This window comes from Lates calcarifer, linkage group LG23, assembly GCF_001640805.2.
Source record: "Lates calcarifer isolate ASB-BC8 linkage group LG23, TLL_Latcal_v3, whole genome shotgun sequence".
NCBI lineage: Eukaryota > Metazoa > Chordata > Actinopteri > Centropomidae > Lates > Lates calcarifer.
The window spans coordinates 6690188-6707666 of record NC_066855.1 but is presented as its reverse complement, the minus strand read 5'-3'; the positions used below and the strand labels follow the sequence as shown (position 1 = coordinate 6707666).

General features: G+C 39.9%; 1 protein-coding gene across 1 annotated transcript in view; it reads left to right on the top strand.

The window, feature by feature from the left end:
* Positions 1–608: 608 nt before the first annotated feature.
* Positions 609–17479, top strand: part of ace (angiotensin I converting enzyme (peptidyl-dipeptidase A) 1) — a 27783-nt gene continuing 10912 nt past the window's right edge. Inside the window, 27 exon segments of the mRNA XM_018665003.2 lie at positions 609–1036; positions 1038–1115; positions 4411–4578; positions 4710–4797; positions 5665–5808; positions 6002–6162; positions 6164–6194; positions 6875–6972; positions 7175–7344; positions 8120–8343; positions 8494–8638; positions 9202–9300; positions 9945–10067; positions 10157–10362; positions 10601–10737; positions 11087–11245; positions 12155–12242; positions 12469–12612; positions 12951–13060; positions 13062–13143; positions 13602–13699; positions 14186–14358; positions 14806–15029; positions 15115–15259; positions 15419–15517; positions 15797–15919; positions 16345–16535. Coding sequence (XP_018520519.1) covers positions 881–1036; positions 1038–1115; positions 4411–4578; positions 4710–4797; positions 5665–5808; positions 6002–6162; positions 6164–6194; positions 6875–6972; positions 7175–7344; positions 8120–8343; positions 8494–8638; positions 9202–9300; positions 9945–10067; positions 10157–10362; positions 10601–10737; positions 11087–11245; positions 12155–12242; positions 12469–12612; positions 12951–13060; positions 13062–13143; positions 13602–13699; positions 14186–14358; positions 14806–15029; positions 15115–15259; positions 15419–15517; positions 15797–15919; positions 16345–16535 — 3664 coding nt within the window. The 5' untranslated portion in view covers positions 609–880.

Here is a 17479-nt window from a genome sequence, read left to right as displayed (position 1 = left end):
GAACTGTCAGCGGTCTCTGCAGTTAAACCAAATAATAATGGCATCTTCTTTAAAATAATCTTTCCTGGGCTTTTGCAGACTTTAAATGATTAATAGGGATAAATTTAGTGTGGGAATGCTTTGAATTATTTTCTCCTTTGATTAGGGAGAGAAAGCTGTGTTGAATAAAGCTCAGATTGTGCATGAAAGGTGAGCCCCTTTCACCGCTTTGTGCTTCTATCTCACTCTTTCTGCTAATCTCGTCAAGCCTTTTTAACCTTCAGCCCCCACACCATTTTATTCCCCTATCCCCTCTTTCTTTCATTTCCCCCGTCTTTATAACTCCCCCTCCCTCTGTTGTCACTAGGCTGAAGGAGGGAACTGAGAGCAAAGTATGCGGAGTCCCTCGCCAGACACTCCAGTGCCGGTTATTGAGGAGCCGCCACTCTGCAGGCAGGCAGGCAGGCAGGCAGGCACACTGAGCTTGTGTGTCATATCTTATCTCTCATCTTTAACAGTTATAGAAACTGCAATCTGATCAAAGATACTGCCAGCCGAATTAATCCTGGCAGGCGGGTAAACAGAAAAAAGAAGGGAGGGAAAGAAGGGAACTGGGGAAATGGTAAGCAGGAAAGTGGTGAAGTGGTAAGAGGGAAGGCTGAAGAGAAGTGTGGGCTGGGTTAAACTGGCACTTAAAAACAGGTTCGCTTTGGCTTCTGTGCATTTCACCAGCAGCCAAGCTGGGAGTCTAAGCAGGGAGCAGTGAAGGAGTAGATGAGACAACAGCTCCAGGGGGAAGGTGTACTCTCACTTCGTTGAAGCAAGTGTATTTTTAGCCCTTCCACCCAACTCTTCCACATTCAGGTTTTCTCCTCCACTTGTTCTTTGGTGGGAGCCAGCCATGGGCACTGGTGTGGACAGGTTTCTGTGGTCTGTGCTGCTGCTGCTGCCAGTCCTGGGACTGTGTGTGGCTCTGCCAGCAACCTGGCTGCCAGGGGAATATACAAATACCACGGATGATGCACTAAGGTTCCTCAGTGACTACAACAGCACTGCTTGAGGAGGTGTTATTTCACAGCGTTTCTGCCAGCTGGAACTACAACACCAACATAACAGAGCACAACTCCATGCTTCAGGTAGGACAACTCCTGGAGTCTTAAGCTTGCTAGGGTGATGCATTAGCTGACCCTTTCTTTCATGCTGGTATGCCCATTTAGCTCAGTTTACTTTAGCTCAGTGCTGACACCTCATCACCACAAATGCATGCATGGTCAAGGGTTTCTGTGGAGCTGATCTGTGCTTCATTTGGAGCTCACCCCTATTCATCTCTCTCCAGAATTACATGCTCAGTTTCCTCCCAACGCAGCCAACTCAGCTTGTGTGTCACTGAAAATATAAAACACATCTGAATGCCTGTGGTGCGAACGTCTTCAAGTTTTGAATAAATTTCTAGGGGGTCTTGCGGGCCATTATTTGGCTATTTATTTGTTTAACTGCCTGTTTTATGATATTTTCTACTTAATACACTTTCTCCAGATGGACGCACCCACTACAGGATAGTCTTTATAGTCCAATGTGACAATAATGGAAGTCGATAAAGTGTCTCTGTTATACAGGAATTTCAGTGTAGATAAATAGCAAATTGCAACGGTTTCAGAGTTTCACCATATGCCTAAGGAGTTTGCATAAAAAACTGAAGATAAGGAAGAGTGGATACCAGGCAATAAAGCAGGATGAAAGTACTGCCAGGCAGGAGGTTGTAGGAGCCAGTGAAATTGTAGAGGTGTGAAAGAGTGTTTACTTGCCTTCAGACACAAGCGTCAACACTCTCATATTCACAGGCATGTGAGAACAGTGCAAGCTTACTCAGTCATATACAAAGTTATGAAAGCAAATTGTCAAACTGACATACTCAGCACAAAGCCTGTCTTTTTTCATGTGTGCTTGGACAGCTGTCACAGCAGGACAACTGGACTCCTCTAACACACTGAACAGGTGTAACCACACCAGTGTCAACAGGCTCAGGCTGCAGAATGCGTTCTGCTCTCGTGAATGTATCCGGGATGTAACGAGAAAGATGAGCACGCTTGTAGTTGCCATGTATGAGCGCAATTTTTTTTTAAGCTAGTTCAAAGATAGGATCAAAGTGAATCAGCGCAATGAGCTCCATCTGACAGGCATGGGAAGGAAGGAGGAAGGTAGGTGCAGGGGGCACGACCATTCAGCCTGACAGACAAGTTTTCTAATAGTGGCATTTCACTTATGCTGCACTGTAACTTACGTAAGTTCATTACAATAGAATGTACTGTGAAGTGTACTGCAGAACAGAAATGGATTTAATTACAACATATACCTGCACACAAAGTGAACATGCAAATGCACACACACCCACATTTCCTGTTGAGTCCATGCACCTTCTGAGGTGAGGGTGCAGAGGATCAAACAGAATGAAGATCAGTTCACAGGCTTCTAATTATGCTGAATAAAAACTGATGAGAGTGGATATCAATGACTGATGTCCTTTGAACCCCAGAATGGTGTACCAGCTGCCTTCAAGGCTCAGTCATTTATTTCACTGCATATTGCTGTTTTTTTTTTTCATGCAACCTGAATGTGAAATTTGTACTGTGTGGTGACTTCAAGTGAGGGGAAAGAAGAACTGGAATGAAATCCACTTACATACACAGGTTATGTGTTTAAAGGGTAAATGAGCAAGAAGAATTGTTGATAGAGTGCAAGTCACTGTAACACTGTAAAACACATTACAGCTTGTATAACAGAAAGACCTTGAGTGAAAGAAATTCAGCAAAAATGCATTCCAGCCTTTATTATATGTTGAAAAGGTGATTATCTAAGTGGATGGGTGGTTGTTGGCAGGCTGGAAAAAATGATTAGGAAAAAGACCAATTGAGACAAACCACTGTTATGTCAGTTTTTTCAGGATCAGTGTAGAGCAACTCTTGAGGCGTATGGATTAACTCATTGGTCTGGTTACATCAGCATTAGGGTGTGTGCAGATATTTTGATAAAAAATAGCATGCTTTACAGTGCAGTTTGTGTTTCCAATCTGTAACATGATTCATAATGTAGTTTTGCAACATGAAAAAGCACCCGTTTTTTCTTCAGAAAAATAAAATGATGCAATATATGGAACACGTGGTGCTGTAACCATACAGCAGTAGTTCTTTATTTTGAATAGGAGCAAATCAATGTCAGTGTACTACCCATTCAGCGCGCTATAGCAACCTTGACTCCATCTATTCCTTCCAGTGCTGTAATTATATACTGAAAACGCATATGTCTGTGACCTTCTAGAGTGCCATAAAGAAAGGCTCTAGAGATTCATTGAGGCCACATAGGAGCATGTGTATTTCAACGACAAAGACATTTTGTTAAAATATTATCACTGAGTGAGTGTTATTTTGCTGTTCTGTCCTTGCTGCCAATAGACAGATAGAGCACATTATTGATCTCAGAGGGAGGATATGTTGATACAGCTGTTGAAGAACATTGAGCCACAGATAAAGGCATGTTGTAGGAATGGGAGTTAAATAACAATACTAACACTGTAAGGCTCTATGAGGCTGTATTGGTTATTGTTTAGAAAACCAAACTATTAGATAAGGAAACCAAACTATTGGAGAAACTGAAATTTTGTCATAATGATGGCATGAAATCAAAAGTCAGAGGAACATCAAAGTGTAAGAAGACTGTGAATGCCTGTATCAAATTGCATGGTAATCCATCCAACAGTTGTTGAGACATTTCTCTGTGAGCCACAAGTGTCAAACTTCTGATGGCGTTTACAAGAAAATTCAGTGAATCACTGAAATCTGTAGGATTAATCCTCTAGGGGCCATAAATGTCTGTATAAAATTTGTGCCAATCCATCTTGAAGACATTTTAGTGGATAGGTGAATACTGTAGGTGAAAACCTGAGCATTGGAGGAAAAGTCAGGAGATAACTAAAGTCATTAGGATTCATCCTCTGGGCACCATGAATGTCCATGCCAAATACAATGGCAATTCATTGAATAGTTGTAAAGGTATTTCACTAAAAACCAAACATTTCAACCTTATGTTGACACTAGACCAAAAGTCAATGGGTAAACAAACATGAAAATATGTGCAGAATTTCTTGACAACCTTTCCAACACAGTCAAGAAATCTGATACAAGTACTCTCATTTCTGCCCACCATTTACTCTTGGCACATCAATACTGCAAAAGTAATGACCAACTACATAGTAGTTACAAGACCTTTTTTTTGTTTGTTTGTAAAAACTTGAAGGCATAAAGAAGTGAAATGGCCAATGCTACATTTTCATTACAGCACTGAAATTTTAGATCTTTGTTTCTTGATATTGTTATTGCTGAATTGGAGAGATCCACCATATCACTGTTATTCACCTCATCCTCCTCTCAACTTTAGGTAAATGCAGCCCTTGAAGAGCAAGCATTCTCAGAAGCCTGGGGGTTAAAGGCCAAGCAGGTCTTCACACGTGAGCTTCTCAACTCTCTTTCCAGCAGTGACAAGAAATTGATGGAAAAGATCATGATGCTAGGAGCTGCCAACCTGCTCCAGAAAGAAAGAGAGGAGGTTTGTTTCTGTTTCATATTTTTAATGGGAAATGTACTGTGAGTTCTTCTAATTGTATTTTCGTCACTCTATTAGTGTTGACTCCTTTTGAACCTCAAAGAATGATTTCAAATCTATTTCTCTTTCTGCAGTACAACACCATTCTCAGCACTATGGACAATATTTATTCAACATCCAAGGTGCATCCAGAGCCAAACGTAAGCTGGAGCTTGGAACCCCGTGAGTAAATACAGTATAAATACATCGTTTGGGGCTCAGAATGAGTGCATTATATGATACACAGCAGTTTTCAGGAATATAAGCAACAATGTACAGGGGAAGTCTTTGGAACAACAACAGTTGTAAGTGGTTAAGATCTTATCGGCTCTTGGAAAAGTAACAGGATGGGCAAAATGACTTCAGAGAGGTCTCCAAAGGAAGTGTTATGGATGTGCCCATGGGTGTTGAGTAAAAAGCTATAAAAACAACATCAGGAACTTTGAGTGGTTCAATCACGTATTGTGAACAATGGCCCCTGTGCTTTTTCAGCAACGGCTGCTAGAAATAATTGTGAAAAATGCTTGTCAACACACACTGTACCACAGGTAGAGCAAAAACAGTTATTTCTACTAAAAAGCGTTTACTCGTGACCCTAATTAAACTCAATTACTGTTGGTTAATCTTAGAAACACACAGAACAGGGTTACTCAAAGTATCTGGCACATCCCTTCACAACAAAAGCATTGCTGTCATTAAAACAACAAACAGACTGTCAGTCATCTCTTTTTCTGCCATTCCAACAGTCTAACATGATCCTCAACTTTCACCCTTTTCTCACCTTTATTTCCTACTTCCGGCATTTTGAAGATAAATGTTGTTTTTCCATGATGCCCAGAATATCATGTAGTTGTCATAACTCAGTCCTAATCTCTTGGATAATGTGTGTATTCTAGCCTTTTCCTGCTGATAGAGTGTGGAGCACGGAGTCATCTAAACACTAATGCATCTTAACTGTTTTTGTAAAAACTTGATGTACTTTCTGTTTGTCCTCCAGATTGGCAGAGCCTCCTGTGATATTTTGTCATTTTCTTTTTGATGTTTTTCCAGATCTCACAGATATCATGGCCAACTCCAGGAGCTACAAGAGGCTGTTGTATGTCTGGGAGGGCTGGCACAATGCATCAGGTGTACCTCTCAAGCAGTACTACCCCAGGTTTGTGGAGCTCAGCAACAAAGCCTCCCAAGCTGATGGTAAGAACTTGACCTTTGTCACTGAAAGCACAATCTTATTAATGCTACAGCTAAGTAATTAATTCAATATCAATGACATAAAGAATGAATAAGGGGAGCAAAGGAGTAGAAATGACTTAGAGAAGTAGGGAAAGAGCAAGAAAAAGAGCATGAAAAACTTAGGGAAACAACATTAACATTTTGTCCTGTTTAGGATTTGCGGACACTGGAGCTGACTGGCGGTCTTGGTATGAGACTGAGACCTTTGAGCAGGATTTAGAGAAACTCTACAGGACCATTGAGCCCCTCTACCAGAACCTGCATGCCTTTGTGCGCCGCCAGCTCTACAACCAATATGGTCCTAAGTACATCAATCCTTAAAGGACCTATCCCTGCCCACCTGCTAGGTACAACAGAACATTTTTATGTTGCTAACATACACAATCTGCTGACAGAGGTCGTTGATATATACTACATTACATAAGGGATTGTATAAAAATTAATTGGAGGGGGCATTTTGCTGTTGCTCCATTGATTTTGGTGAACTGTATCCACACTTCAGAACATTAAAGTTATTCATTCTTTCCAGTGTGTCATGAGTTAGCATGTGTCTCAATACATCACCAATTCATTTTTCACTCTAGATTCCTTTAGTGTCACAAAGACGCAAAAGAGACTTTCTAAGAGAGATCATGAATGAAAGATTCATAAGGCAATTTGCTGTCATAACAAATCTGCTATTTTACCAACTTGGAACAGGATACAGTGGAAACAAGTCAAAAGTAGGGTCCAAAGCAAATATTATTAACCTTGGCAAAAATTAAAATATTAGAGTTAGCCAGTCATACAGTCCCAACATAAACAGTCATTAATAAATAAAGGCCTAGAGTATAATTAAAGGGACAATATGAGTTCAGAGCATTAAGATGCATACTCAGGCAGTACTCATGCGCAAGTAGCTTTTGTGTTTATCTCATTACTATGAATGAACATACTGCATGTTGGCATTTCCTACAGTGCCTATGTGAGGAGTATCGCATAATGAGTCAGAATCGTTGCTTAAGTGTGTTTTCCTCCTCACCCTCAGGAAATATGTGGGCCCAGACCTGGAATAATATTTATGGTATGATGATCCCATTTCCTGACAAACCTAACATGGATGTGACTGATGAAATGGTCAGACAAGTAAGTGTAGCGGAAAAATATTTTGTGCCATTAGGGTTGAATGTAGTTCTTGCACATGGTGACCTCACTAGCAGAAATATACCACCAGCAAACAGAAATCTCATAAATCCAACTCTTTTTCTGTTTATACTGCAAGTGATTATAGTTTTGTCAGATGGCACAAAGGTGAATTGTGACCTGTGTGACTGTTTTCTCTTCACAGGGCTACAATGCCACACACATGTTTCGTGTGGCCGAGGAGTTCTTCACCTCTCTGGATTTAGAGCCGATGCCTCAGGAGTTCTGGGATGAGTCCATGCTGGTGAAGCCTGAAGGTCGGGAGGTGGTGTGCCATGCATCTGCCTGGGACTTTTACAACCGCAAAGACTTCAGGTAAAACTTAGCAATTTAGTTGCAAGTTGGTTATTTAGTGGGATAAAGTTACACTTCATTCAATATAAAATCTGAAAACAGATAAAGATGTATTGTGATTACTGTTCACTGAACACAAGATCTTCACTTAAATGCACAAAGTACACAAAAATAAATACACAAAATAGTCACTTATGGACTGCAGTGACAATATTTAAAGGACCAATGTGTAACATTTACAGGGATCAATATCAATATAATATATACAGGTATGTTTTTATTTGTGTAGGCTATAATCACCTAAACCTAATAATTGATGTGTTTTTGTTCACTCAGAATGAGCCATTTGAGTGCATCCTCTTCCACAGAGTCTGTCATGTTGTGCAACTATGTTTTTACAGTAGCCCAGAATGGACAAACTGAACCACACAGTGACTCTTTGTAGGGTCTTCTGCAATATTATGTCCATGAGAGAGTACATGTTGGCTATTAACCTAAACATTATCTAAATATGGCTATATAAACAAACCTCTTCACTTTACAAACTAGTCAATGCAGTACCTGACGGCAACTGTAGACTCTCCAACAGTCCTAAAAAGGGAGGGCTGTGGGGTAGTCATTTGGCTGCAATCTACATTCTCCCAGCTAGATGTCACTAAATCCTACACACTGGTCCTTTAAGGAATTAACTTTAACCTTTGGTTAATACACAGATTTCTAATCTTGTTGATAAAACTTACTTACTAAAAATAAAGTTATTAATTAGTTAGTTATATTGATGTTTCATCCTCTGTAGGATCAAGCAGTGCACCACAGTGACGATGGAGCAGCTCTTCACTGTACACCACGAGATGGGTCACATCCAGTATTACCTGCAGTACAAGGACCAGCCTGTAGGCTACCGTCGTGGAGCCAACCCTGGTTTTCATGAGGCTATCGGCGATGTTTTGTCTCTGTCCGTTTCCACACCCAAGCATCTGCATACCATTAATCTACTGGAATCTGTGACCTCTGATGCTGGTAAAGAGACTACAACAGAAATATATAAAATAACAAAATCCAATCCACTGAATTACCCTCTGACAGAACCAAATTATGATGAATGTTTAAATATGTTATTCATTATAAAATGTGTTTTAAAAAATTAAATGCTGTGTTGCCTTTCTTCAGAAACCGATATCAACTACCTGTTGAAGATGGCTCTGGAGAAGATTGCCTTCTTGCCCTTTGGCTATCTCATTGACCAGTGGAGATGGGGCGTCTTCAGTGGAAGCACTCCTAAGGAGCGGTACAACTCTGACTGGTGGTACCTCAGGTAGGCATTTATGCACATGCTTAATATATTTACAAGTATATTACACAAATTTTTGGGAAGTACACTTATTCACTTTATTGCTGAATGTTAGATGAGAAGACTGATACTACTCTCATGTCTGCACAATAAATATGAAGCTATGCATCTAGCACGTCCAGAGAAGTTGGAGCTCCACTATGTTCACCAGCTTGTTGCTAACTTTGTCTGCTTTTTGGTGCTGAGCAACGGCAAAAAAACAATGCTTAGAGACCAGTGAGAATGTATCAACAGTTAAGTGGCTTTAAACAGAGCTATTAAGTTCTGTAAAGCCAATGGGAGCTGCAATCCGGCTGATAAGGAAATGATACTGAATGGTCAGTGAGATATTCCACAACCCCTTCACAGCTTTGTGAGACTTAACGAGTCCCATTCCTGGGAAAAGAGCACACATACCCAACTGACACTTAAACTTAACAAACAAAACAACGATAATCATTACAGGCTGAGAAACTCCAGAACTTATGTCTTATGTAACCACATGTGCGTATGATTTAAATCCCCCTGTTTCTTATTTGTTTTTATAGGACAAAATATCAAGGTATTTGCCCACCCACCAGACGTACAGAGGAGCACTTTGATGCTGGGGCAAAATACCACATCCCTGGAAACACACCATATATCAGGTAGCATCCTGTTTCACCCACACCACTGTGTAATAGGAAGGATAAAGACAACCGGCTTTGGCTATTGATATTTTCTTGACAGGCATTTGTATTTTTTTAGCTGCCTGATTGCATGCATGCAGGAACATGCAGGAATGGCTGGTGAGCTGGGGATTTATGTGCTGTAGACTGAATTCCTGGCATTTGAGTGTGGTTTTAAACAATGCAGCAACCCAACAATAGCAGGAAGCTTTTTGAAGAGGCAGGGGGCCTAGTAGTAAGATCTGACCCCTTATTCTTTAACAGTAGGGGAGGGTAGTCATATATATATATATATATATATATATATATATATATATATATATATATATAATATATATATATATATATATATATATATATATATAGCAGACAACAGATATTTTTAGCATTTTAGTATTTCTAGTTACTGTTTTATAGTAGATGACATTATTTTATCTACTTAGCTGTAACAAACTTAAATCATTTGTATGTGACCTATGCTACAATGATCTCTGTTTTTTCTTCTTCTCTCAAGTCTAATCATGGTATTTTTCTTTTAGTAATTTTAATGAAATGTTCTCAAACATTTGTAGTAATATAGTAATTGGGATGCACTGAAGCTATGATTCTTTTACCCCCCGTAGGTATTTTGTCAGCTTCATCCTGCAGTTCCAGTTTCATGAAAAACTATGCGAAGCAGCGAAACACACTGGTCCTTTGCACACATGTGACATCTACCGCTCCAAAGAAGCAGGCGCCATCTTAAAGTATGTGATCTCATTGGGCCTCCATTGTCCACAGTGATGGTTTATGGAATTAGTAAAGATGTATTAAAATGTCCTTTTACCTCTTCCAGGAAAGTTCTCCAGGCTGGCTCTTCCAAACCTTGGCCTGATGTGCTTCAGGAGGCAATAGGGACCAACAAAATGGATGCTAGCTCACTGATGAAATACTTTGACCCTATTATTAAGTGGCTGGAAAAGCAAAATGTAAATGAGACCTTGGGATGGCCTGACTTCGACTGGGTCCCACCCATCCCTGAGGGCTACCCTGAAGATATCAGTAAGAGAGCACATCAAAGAGTATTAGTCAAAATTAATGGTAAAATAAATGGTTAACAAACATGTATTGATCATGTATTTCAGAATAACAAGCTGAAATACATGATCAGAAGAAAGAAGAAATACGCTAAAAATAGGATGTAATAAAGAAATGGTGGCGTAAACTTAATTACCTGGATCTTTATTTAGAGTAGGTATCATGTGTTTGAGCTGGTTTCTCCTTCTCTTTGTTTAACCAGGCAAAAATACAGATGAGCTTGATGCTAAGAAGTTTCTGGATGAGTACAACACCACAGCTGAAGTGGTGTGGAATGCATATACTGAGGCCTCCTGGAAGTACAACACAGACATCAATGAAGCCAATAAGCAGGCGATGGTGAGACCTTCAGACTGACCGAGTCCACTGAGATCAACTTAGGATTGTTTAAGCATCAGCTGTCACCTTTCAGTTCTGAAGGACTGTTGCATCTTATGTTGTTTTTTTGCATTAAAACAGGGAATCAATAAAAATGACTGCTTAATCAAAAATGTGTCAATGAATCAACAATTGATTGAGTCAGTGAGTCACTAATCAACCCATGTATGCACATTTCTATCTAACTATTTACCTATGTACCTATCTGTGCATCTTTTAATTAGTCCATCCATCCATTTAATCATTCGTCTCCCACTGACACATTATGTTAAAACAGAAAAATTTTAAAGTTTTCGTTATTCTTCTGTAGCTTGAGAAGAACCTGGAGATGTCAGCCCACACCCTGAGATATGGACAGAAGGCCCGTCAGTACGACACCACTGACTTCCAGGACCCCTCAGTCAAACGCATCATCAAAAAACTCAGCGACATTGAGCGGGCTGCACTGTCCCCGGCAGAGCTGGAAGAGGTGCGGAGGAAATGGTTTTAGATTTACAATTATTTTTTCAAAATGTGGATGCAACAGGGATGTGGAAAATACACTGATAACTTATATACAGACTTTTTCAGTATTAAGAAAGAACGGAGAAATGGCAGCTAGTAGCAGTAATGGCGCTAAACCAGAATACACAAAGTTAAATCTTACAGGTAGTCAGAAATAAACTTAGTGTGTCACAGATCATCGATGACTAACACAGGTTAAGAGCACTAAGCTTTCCTCACAGTAGTAGCAATATATATGAAATGTATGCTGTTTCCTGTCAAAATGTAAAAGACGTGGCCATATTCCAGATGTCTCTTGTAATATATTTATGATATTAGATGCCTGCAATGTATACAGTCAATAATTTTAAGCATAAGCTTTGCCTAATGCTTGGTTGTGCTCTGATAATCTCAAAAAATGCTAATTTGGTGTTGTCCTTTAAGTTTAAACTCCATCAAATGAAGTACAATATGAAATAGCTGAAAGGACCCACTGAAAGGAGTTTCAAATATACTGTAGACGGTAGAGGGATGAATACCTGGGGCTTCTTTGAACCTGTTTTCCTACTTGGGTGGAACACCTTAGCAAGATCCAGCTCCTGTGAACTTGTTTGCTTGTGTGGGTGTGTATTGCATTTTTTGAAAACTGTAGTGTTATATCAGAGGGGGTGGCTCTTTTTGGACCAGACACAGAGCTCCAGGAGATGAGCATAAGGGCATGAAGTGTCATATAACACAAAGCAATTTAATAGTATCCGCCAACTCAAGTCTGCTGCACTTAAAAATCAATAGCCGTGCAAAAAATGCAACCATCTGATTGTCAATATGGAAAAACAGAGGATTGCTAACAGTTTCAGTGTGATTTAATATTGGGTGGATGTCTTTACATTTTCAGTACAATACTCTGCTGTCCAACATGGAGACCAAGTACAGTGTGGCTGAGGTCTGCAGAGATGATGGGACTTGCCACCCACTGGATCCAGGTAAAACTATGAAATATATGCCAATCTTAATATTAAGAGTTATATGAATGTGATTAATGAAGCAAATGTAATTTATGAGCAAACAGAGCCAAAACATATTATTGTAATAAGCAATAATTATCACCTTGCCCTAAGCATTTCACAAGAAAAAATCAAACATCAGAAAAAAGACATCATCATCATCTTGGTAAGTTAGTGTAGTAAATGAATGTGTTGTGTGTTTCAGATCTCCAGAAGATAATGGCAGAGTCCAGGGATTATGATGAACTGTTATTTGCGTGGAAGGGATGGAGAGATTCTGCTGGAAAAGTACTTCGTCAGGATTACAAGAGATATGTTGAACTGGCCAACAAAGCAGCAACACTCAATGGTATGACCCTAAATGGCAAATGTTTCATCCATATTATCTCTGATCTCTTTGCTCTTTGAAAAATACAAGGTCAGCCTTGGAGAGCAGTAGAAGACAACTTTAAAAGTGAAAGAATGCATCTCCCAAAATATCAAACTCTTCTTTTAAATTTGTAACTTTAGCTGAAACTGGCCATTTCAATAATATTTATATAAATTATACTTAATATACTTAATTATTGACTTTTAGCCAGCGTTCAGTTTTAATAGAAGGTATCTTTTTTGCTTCAGATGCAGCTTTGGTCAGGTGACATGTTTGATTAAAATTCAGTCTCAGTGTTTACCCTTGGTGCTCTTTAGGTCACCCTGATAATGGAGCTTTCTGGCGCTCCTTGTATGAGACCCCTACCTTTGAAGAAGACCTGGAGTCCCTGTGGAAGGAGCTGGAGCCGCTTTATCAGAACGTGCATTGCTTATGTTCGTAGAGCTTTGTACAAAAAATATGGTCCTGAGTACATCAACCTGAAGGGACCCATCCCTGCTCATTTGCTGGGTAAGTAACAAGAGACAACTGTCTTTGAAAGTGGTGCAGGTTTTTGAACTGGATTTCATTAAGTTACACTGTGTGAGAGTACAGCATTACTCAGCTTCATAAATGTTGTTTTATAATACAGGTTATCAGAGTTGAGATTAAGGTCATCTCAGCCAGTATTTCACTATGGAATCCTAGGGATTCTAACACTACAGCCAAAACTCCTCTTTTATGCTGGAGCATACCCCATTGATATTCTGTCGTTGGCTGTAGATGCATTTGGATTTAGACAGGATTTAATTTGCTTTCAGAAGCTTTAAGCGTGAGATTGGGTGTGACAGTTCTACACGGTTAGGGATTGGACTGACTCACTGTCACAAATCCCACTTGGTTAAACACTGGCAGAGCAGGGAATGAGTTGCCCCATAACTTCTTAGACTTTGAGATATGAAATATAAATCCTGTCTTCATCCTTTCAGGCAACATGTGGGCACAGACGTGGTCTGGCATAATGGATCTTGTCATGCCCTACCCAGATGCCACGCAGGTTGACGCCACACCGGCCATGGTGGCAAAGGTAAACAAACACATGAATCAGCTGTTGATTAATGACAGCATCTGTGCAAATTAATACACAAGGACACACACACTCATCCTTTCTTCCACCACTCGCAATGCAGCTGCAGAGTTCCAGGATCAGTTTATTTGAGTGAAAATAACACTCGGATACGGGCCAAAGTGGAGGCTTAAGCAGAAGGAGGATAAATACAGAGGATTTTAATTGCACTACATATAAATAGAAATGGAAGCAGCAAAAAATAGCACTCATTCATACCTACGTGAACTGTACATAATATATAAATATAGTATATATACTGAACATATTTTTGAGGGGAACAAATGTTACCTCCTGTCCTTTTAGAATTAGAATTTCTTTACACTTAGTGCAGTCATCTGCAGAAAACAGCTGTTGCTTTTTCCATATGTTGAATATCTCACAGTCTGCTTACTTAAACACACATGCCACCACATCAACACTGATACTCTTCTTTTCTACATGCAGGGCTGGAATGCCACCAGGATGTTCCAGGAATCAGACAATTTTTTCACCTCTCTTGGTTTGCTACCAATGCCAAAAGAGTTTTGGGATAAGTCCATGCTGGAGAAGCCGTCTGACGGGCGCCAGGTGGTGTGCCATGCCTCAGCATGGGACTTCTACAACCGAAAAGACTTCAGGCAAATTTTATTTTATTTATATGTTTTGGGTTTTTTTGTACTGAACCTAATGGACTAGTAGGCTATCATTGCTGCTCTGGAAGCTTAGTGGTCTTGCTTGAAATGAATACTGATACAACACATTGTACACAAATCTTTATATAATGCCTTCATATAATTAAGATAGGGGTCTCTTTTCTAAGGAAGACCTGAAGTAGAACTAGCAGTACAGAGATAAGACAGACAACGAAGATAATGAGGCACACACAAGCACATACTTTCACACAGTATCAGTAACAATCACACACATCTCAAAAATGATGCAGAATTCAAAGTTGAAATTCATCCAATAACACGAGATGTCTACAGACCTTGTTTCATTTTCAGTACCACTAAGTGTATGGATGCCAGGAAGATGTAAGATTTCTGTGTTCCTTGGTGTAATTATTGCCTTGTTTGTCTTTCCAGGATCAAACAGTGCACTGTTGTGACTATGGATGACCTGATCACGGTGCACCACGAGATGGGCCACGTCCAGTACTTCCTGCAGTACAAAGACCAGCCTGTGTCCTTCCGTGATGGAGCCAACCCTGGATTCCACGAGGCAATCGGCGATGTACTAGCCCTTTCTGTGTCTACACCCAAACATCTGCAGAGCATTGGCCTCTTGGACAAAGTTGAGAACAACCATGGTGGGTGACCCTGACCGTGAGCAGCATGTGATGTTACAACAAAGTGTTCAGCTCATGGTTTACATGTTCCTCTCCTTTCCTGTAGAGAGTGATATCAACTTCCTGATGAGCATGGCACTTGACAAGATCGCCTTCCTACCTTTTGGCTACCTGATGGACCAGTGGAGATGGAAGGTATTTGATGGACGCATCCCATCGACAGAGTACAATAAAGAGTGGTGGAACCTCAGGTAAAGTTCAAGAGCACTTTTACAATTACCATGTAAAATATTTATCATCCAGAAAATTAAAGTTAATTAGTAAGTGACTGACTGTGTAATAACTTGTAATAGTAAATGATTTACTGAAAAAGCAATCAGATTATACTGCTCCTCTTTTTTGTGTTGCAGAATGAAGTACCAGGGTCTGTGTCCACCTGTAACCCGCACTGAAGATGACTTCGACCCAGGTGCAAAGTTTCACATCCCTGCTAACGTGCCCTACGTCAGGTAAATTTTCCTGATTCGACAGAACAAACTAGGCACCTGATAATTGAACACAGATAACTGCTTCAACACACCCTAATCAAGTATAGATAGATAAGATAAATACAAGATAAATATTGTAGAACATACTGTGCACTTAGTCACTTGGCTCAAAAACAAAAATCAATCACCATTACAAGCCATCAGTGTAACAGTATCAGCTTTATCTGTTTACTTGATTTTTCTGGTTTCTGTTGGCACTGAAATGCACTTGTGACAGTACATGTTCTGATCTTCAATCAGGTACTTTGTCAGCTTCGTCATCCAGTTCCAGTTCCACAAAGCTCTGTGTGATGCTGCCAATCATGTTGGGCCTCTCCACACCTGCGATATCTACAAATCTAAAGAAGCTGGGAAGCTGCTGGGGTTGGTACACACATCCACACACCTTCCCATAACCACTGTTGGCAGTGAATGATGTGAAACCACTAATAGTGTTTACCAAAAAAGTACCGTTTATGCAACATCTCCTGGTGCACTTGTGACATGAAAAACCTGAGAACAGTCAAATCTCAATTCTCTTCACAAATTCAAAAATATGCGTACATACTAGGAATGTGCAAGAAAACAATATATATTGTGTTTTTTCCCTTTTCCAGAAAGAACAGACATGACTGTAGCACTTTAGACTGTAGATTGTAGACTTTTGACAGCTGAAAGATTTTAGTCTATGTGCAGGCAGTGGGTGAAAACATGCTTCGTGCCATGTGTGTAATCTTCTCTAGAACACACTATTGTGACTGATCCACGTCTTCCCTAACCTCCTCTCTGACCTATGTTGTTGTTTGCAGTGACGTGATGAAGCTGGGCTTCAGTAAGCCCTGGCCTGAGGCTATGACCATGATCACTGGCCAGCCCAAAATGAGTGCCCAGCCACTCATGCAGTATTTCCAACCTCTCATTCAATGGCTGGAGGCAGAGAACAACAAGAACAACGATATCCGCGGGTGGCCTGAGTACAACTGGAAACCTAGTATGCCTGGTACGTATAAAGCATTCCCATACTTTAATATTTCCACAGAAACACATACAGGCAAGCCTGTGCATGTTTGTGTCTGTGTCAAACAAGTTTTCCAATCCCTAAGCCAAATGTTTTTTTGAACTCTTTCCCAGAAAGAAAAGACACAATAGCTTCTCACAGAGGCATTCATTTAGTTTTTTTCCTCTGCTTACAGTGAAATCAATCTCCTACCTCTCTTGTTTTACTGATGAGATCCTGCTGAAAGGATGTATACAGATTAGATTGATGAGATCTTTAGCAAGAGGGTGGAGGAGAGAGAGTGGGGGAAAGAGGACACAGTTATTGTTGGATCAAGAGTGAAATGAACACTCTAGCCGTAAAAAAAATTATAAATAAGTGTATTATTATGTTTCTTTTTTCCACTGTGGTTTCTTTGGTGCTGAATACTTGGATTATAATCTTGGGTTTTACTAAAATGATTTACATGTTGGTATCTGGGGAACTGAAAAGCTGACATCACTGTCATGTAAAAAGAAAGAGAAAATGAGATTAGAGGTAGGGTAGGGTTGGGGTTAGGGTTGGGATTCAGTGTGCCCAGTTGGGTCTGCATGCACTGGCCTCCAGATTCTGACTGTATCCCATGGGAAAAAATGGGGAAGGGGGGGAGTATAAAAATATCACAGTATAGTATGGCGTCAAAAATAGTCAAAAAATATCGTAGTATAGTAAGGATTCAAAAACTGTCATAGTATGATAAGGTGTCAAAAAAGTCATAGCATAAAAAAGCATCAAAAACCAGCAAAAAATATCATAGTATAGAATGTTGTCAAAAATGGTCAAAAAATGTCATATATATCAAAAATGTCATAGTATAGTATGGCATCAAAAATGGTCAAAAAAAGTCATAGTATAGTATGGCATCAAAAATGGTCAAAAAAAGTCATAGTATAGTATGGCATCAAAAA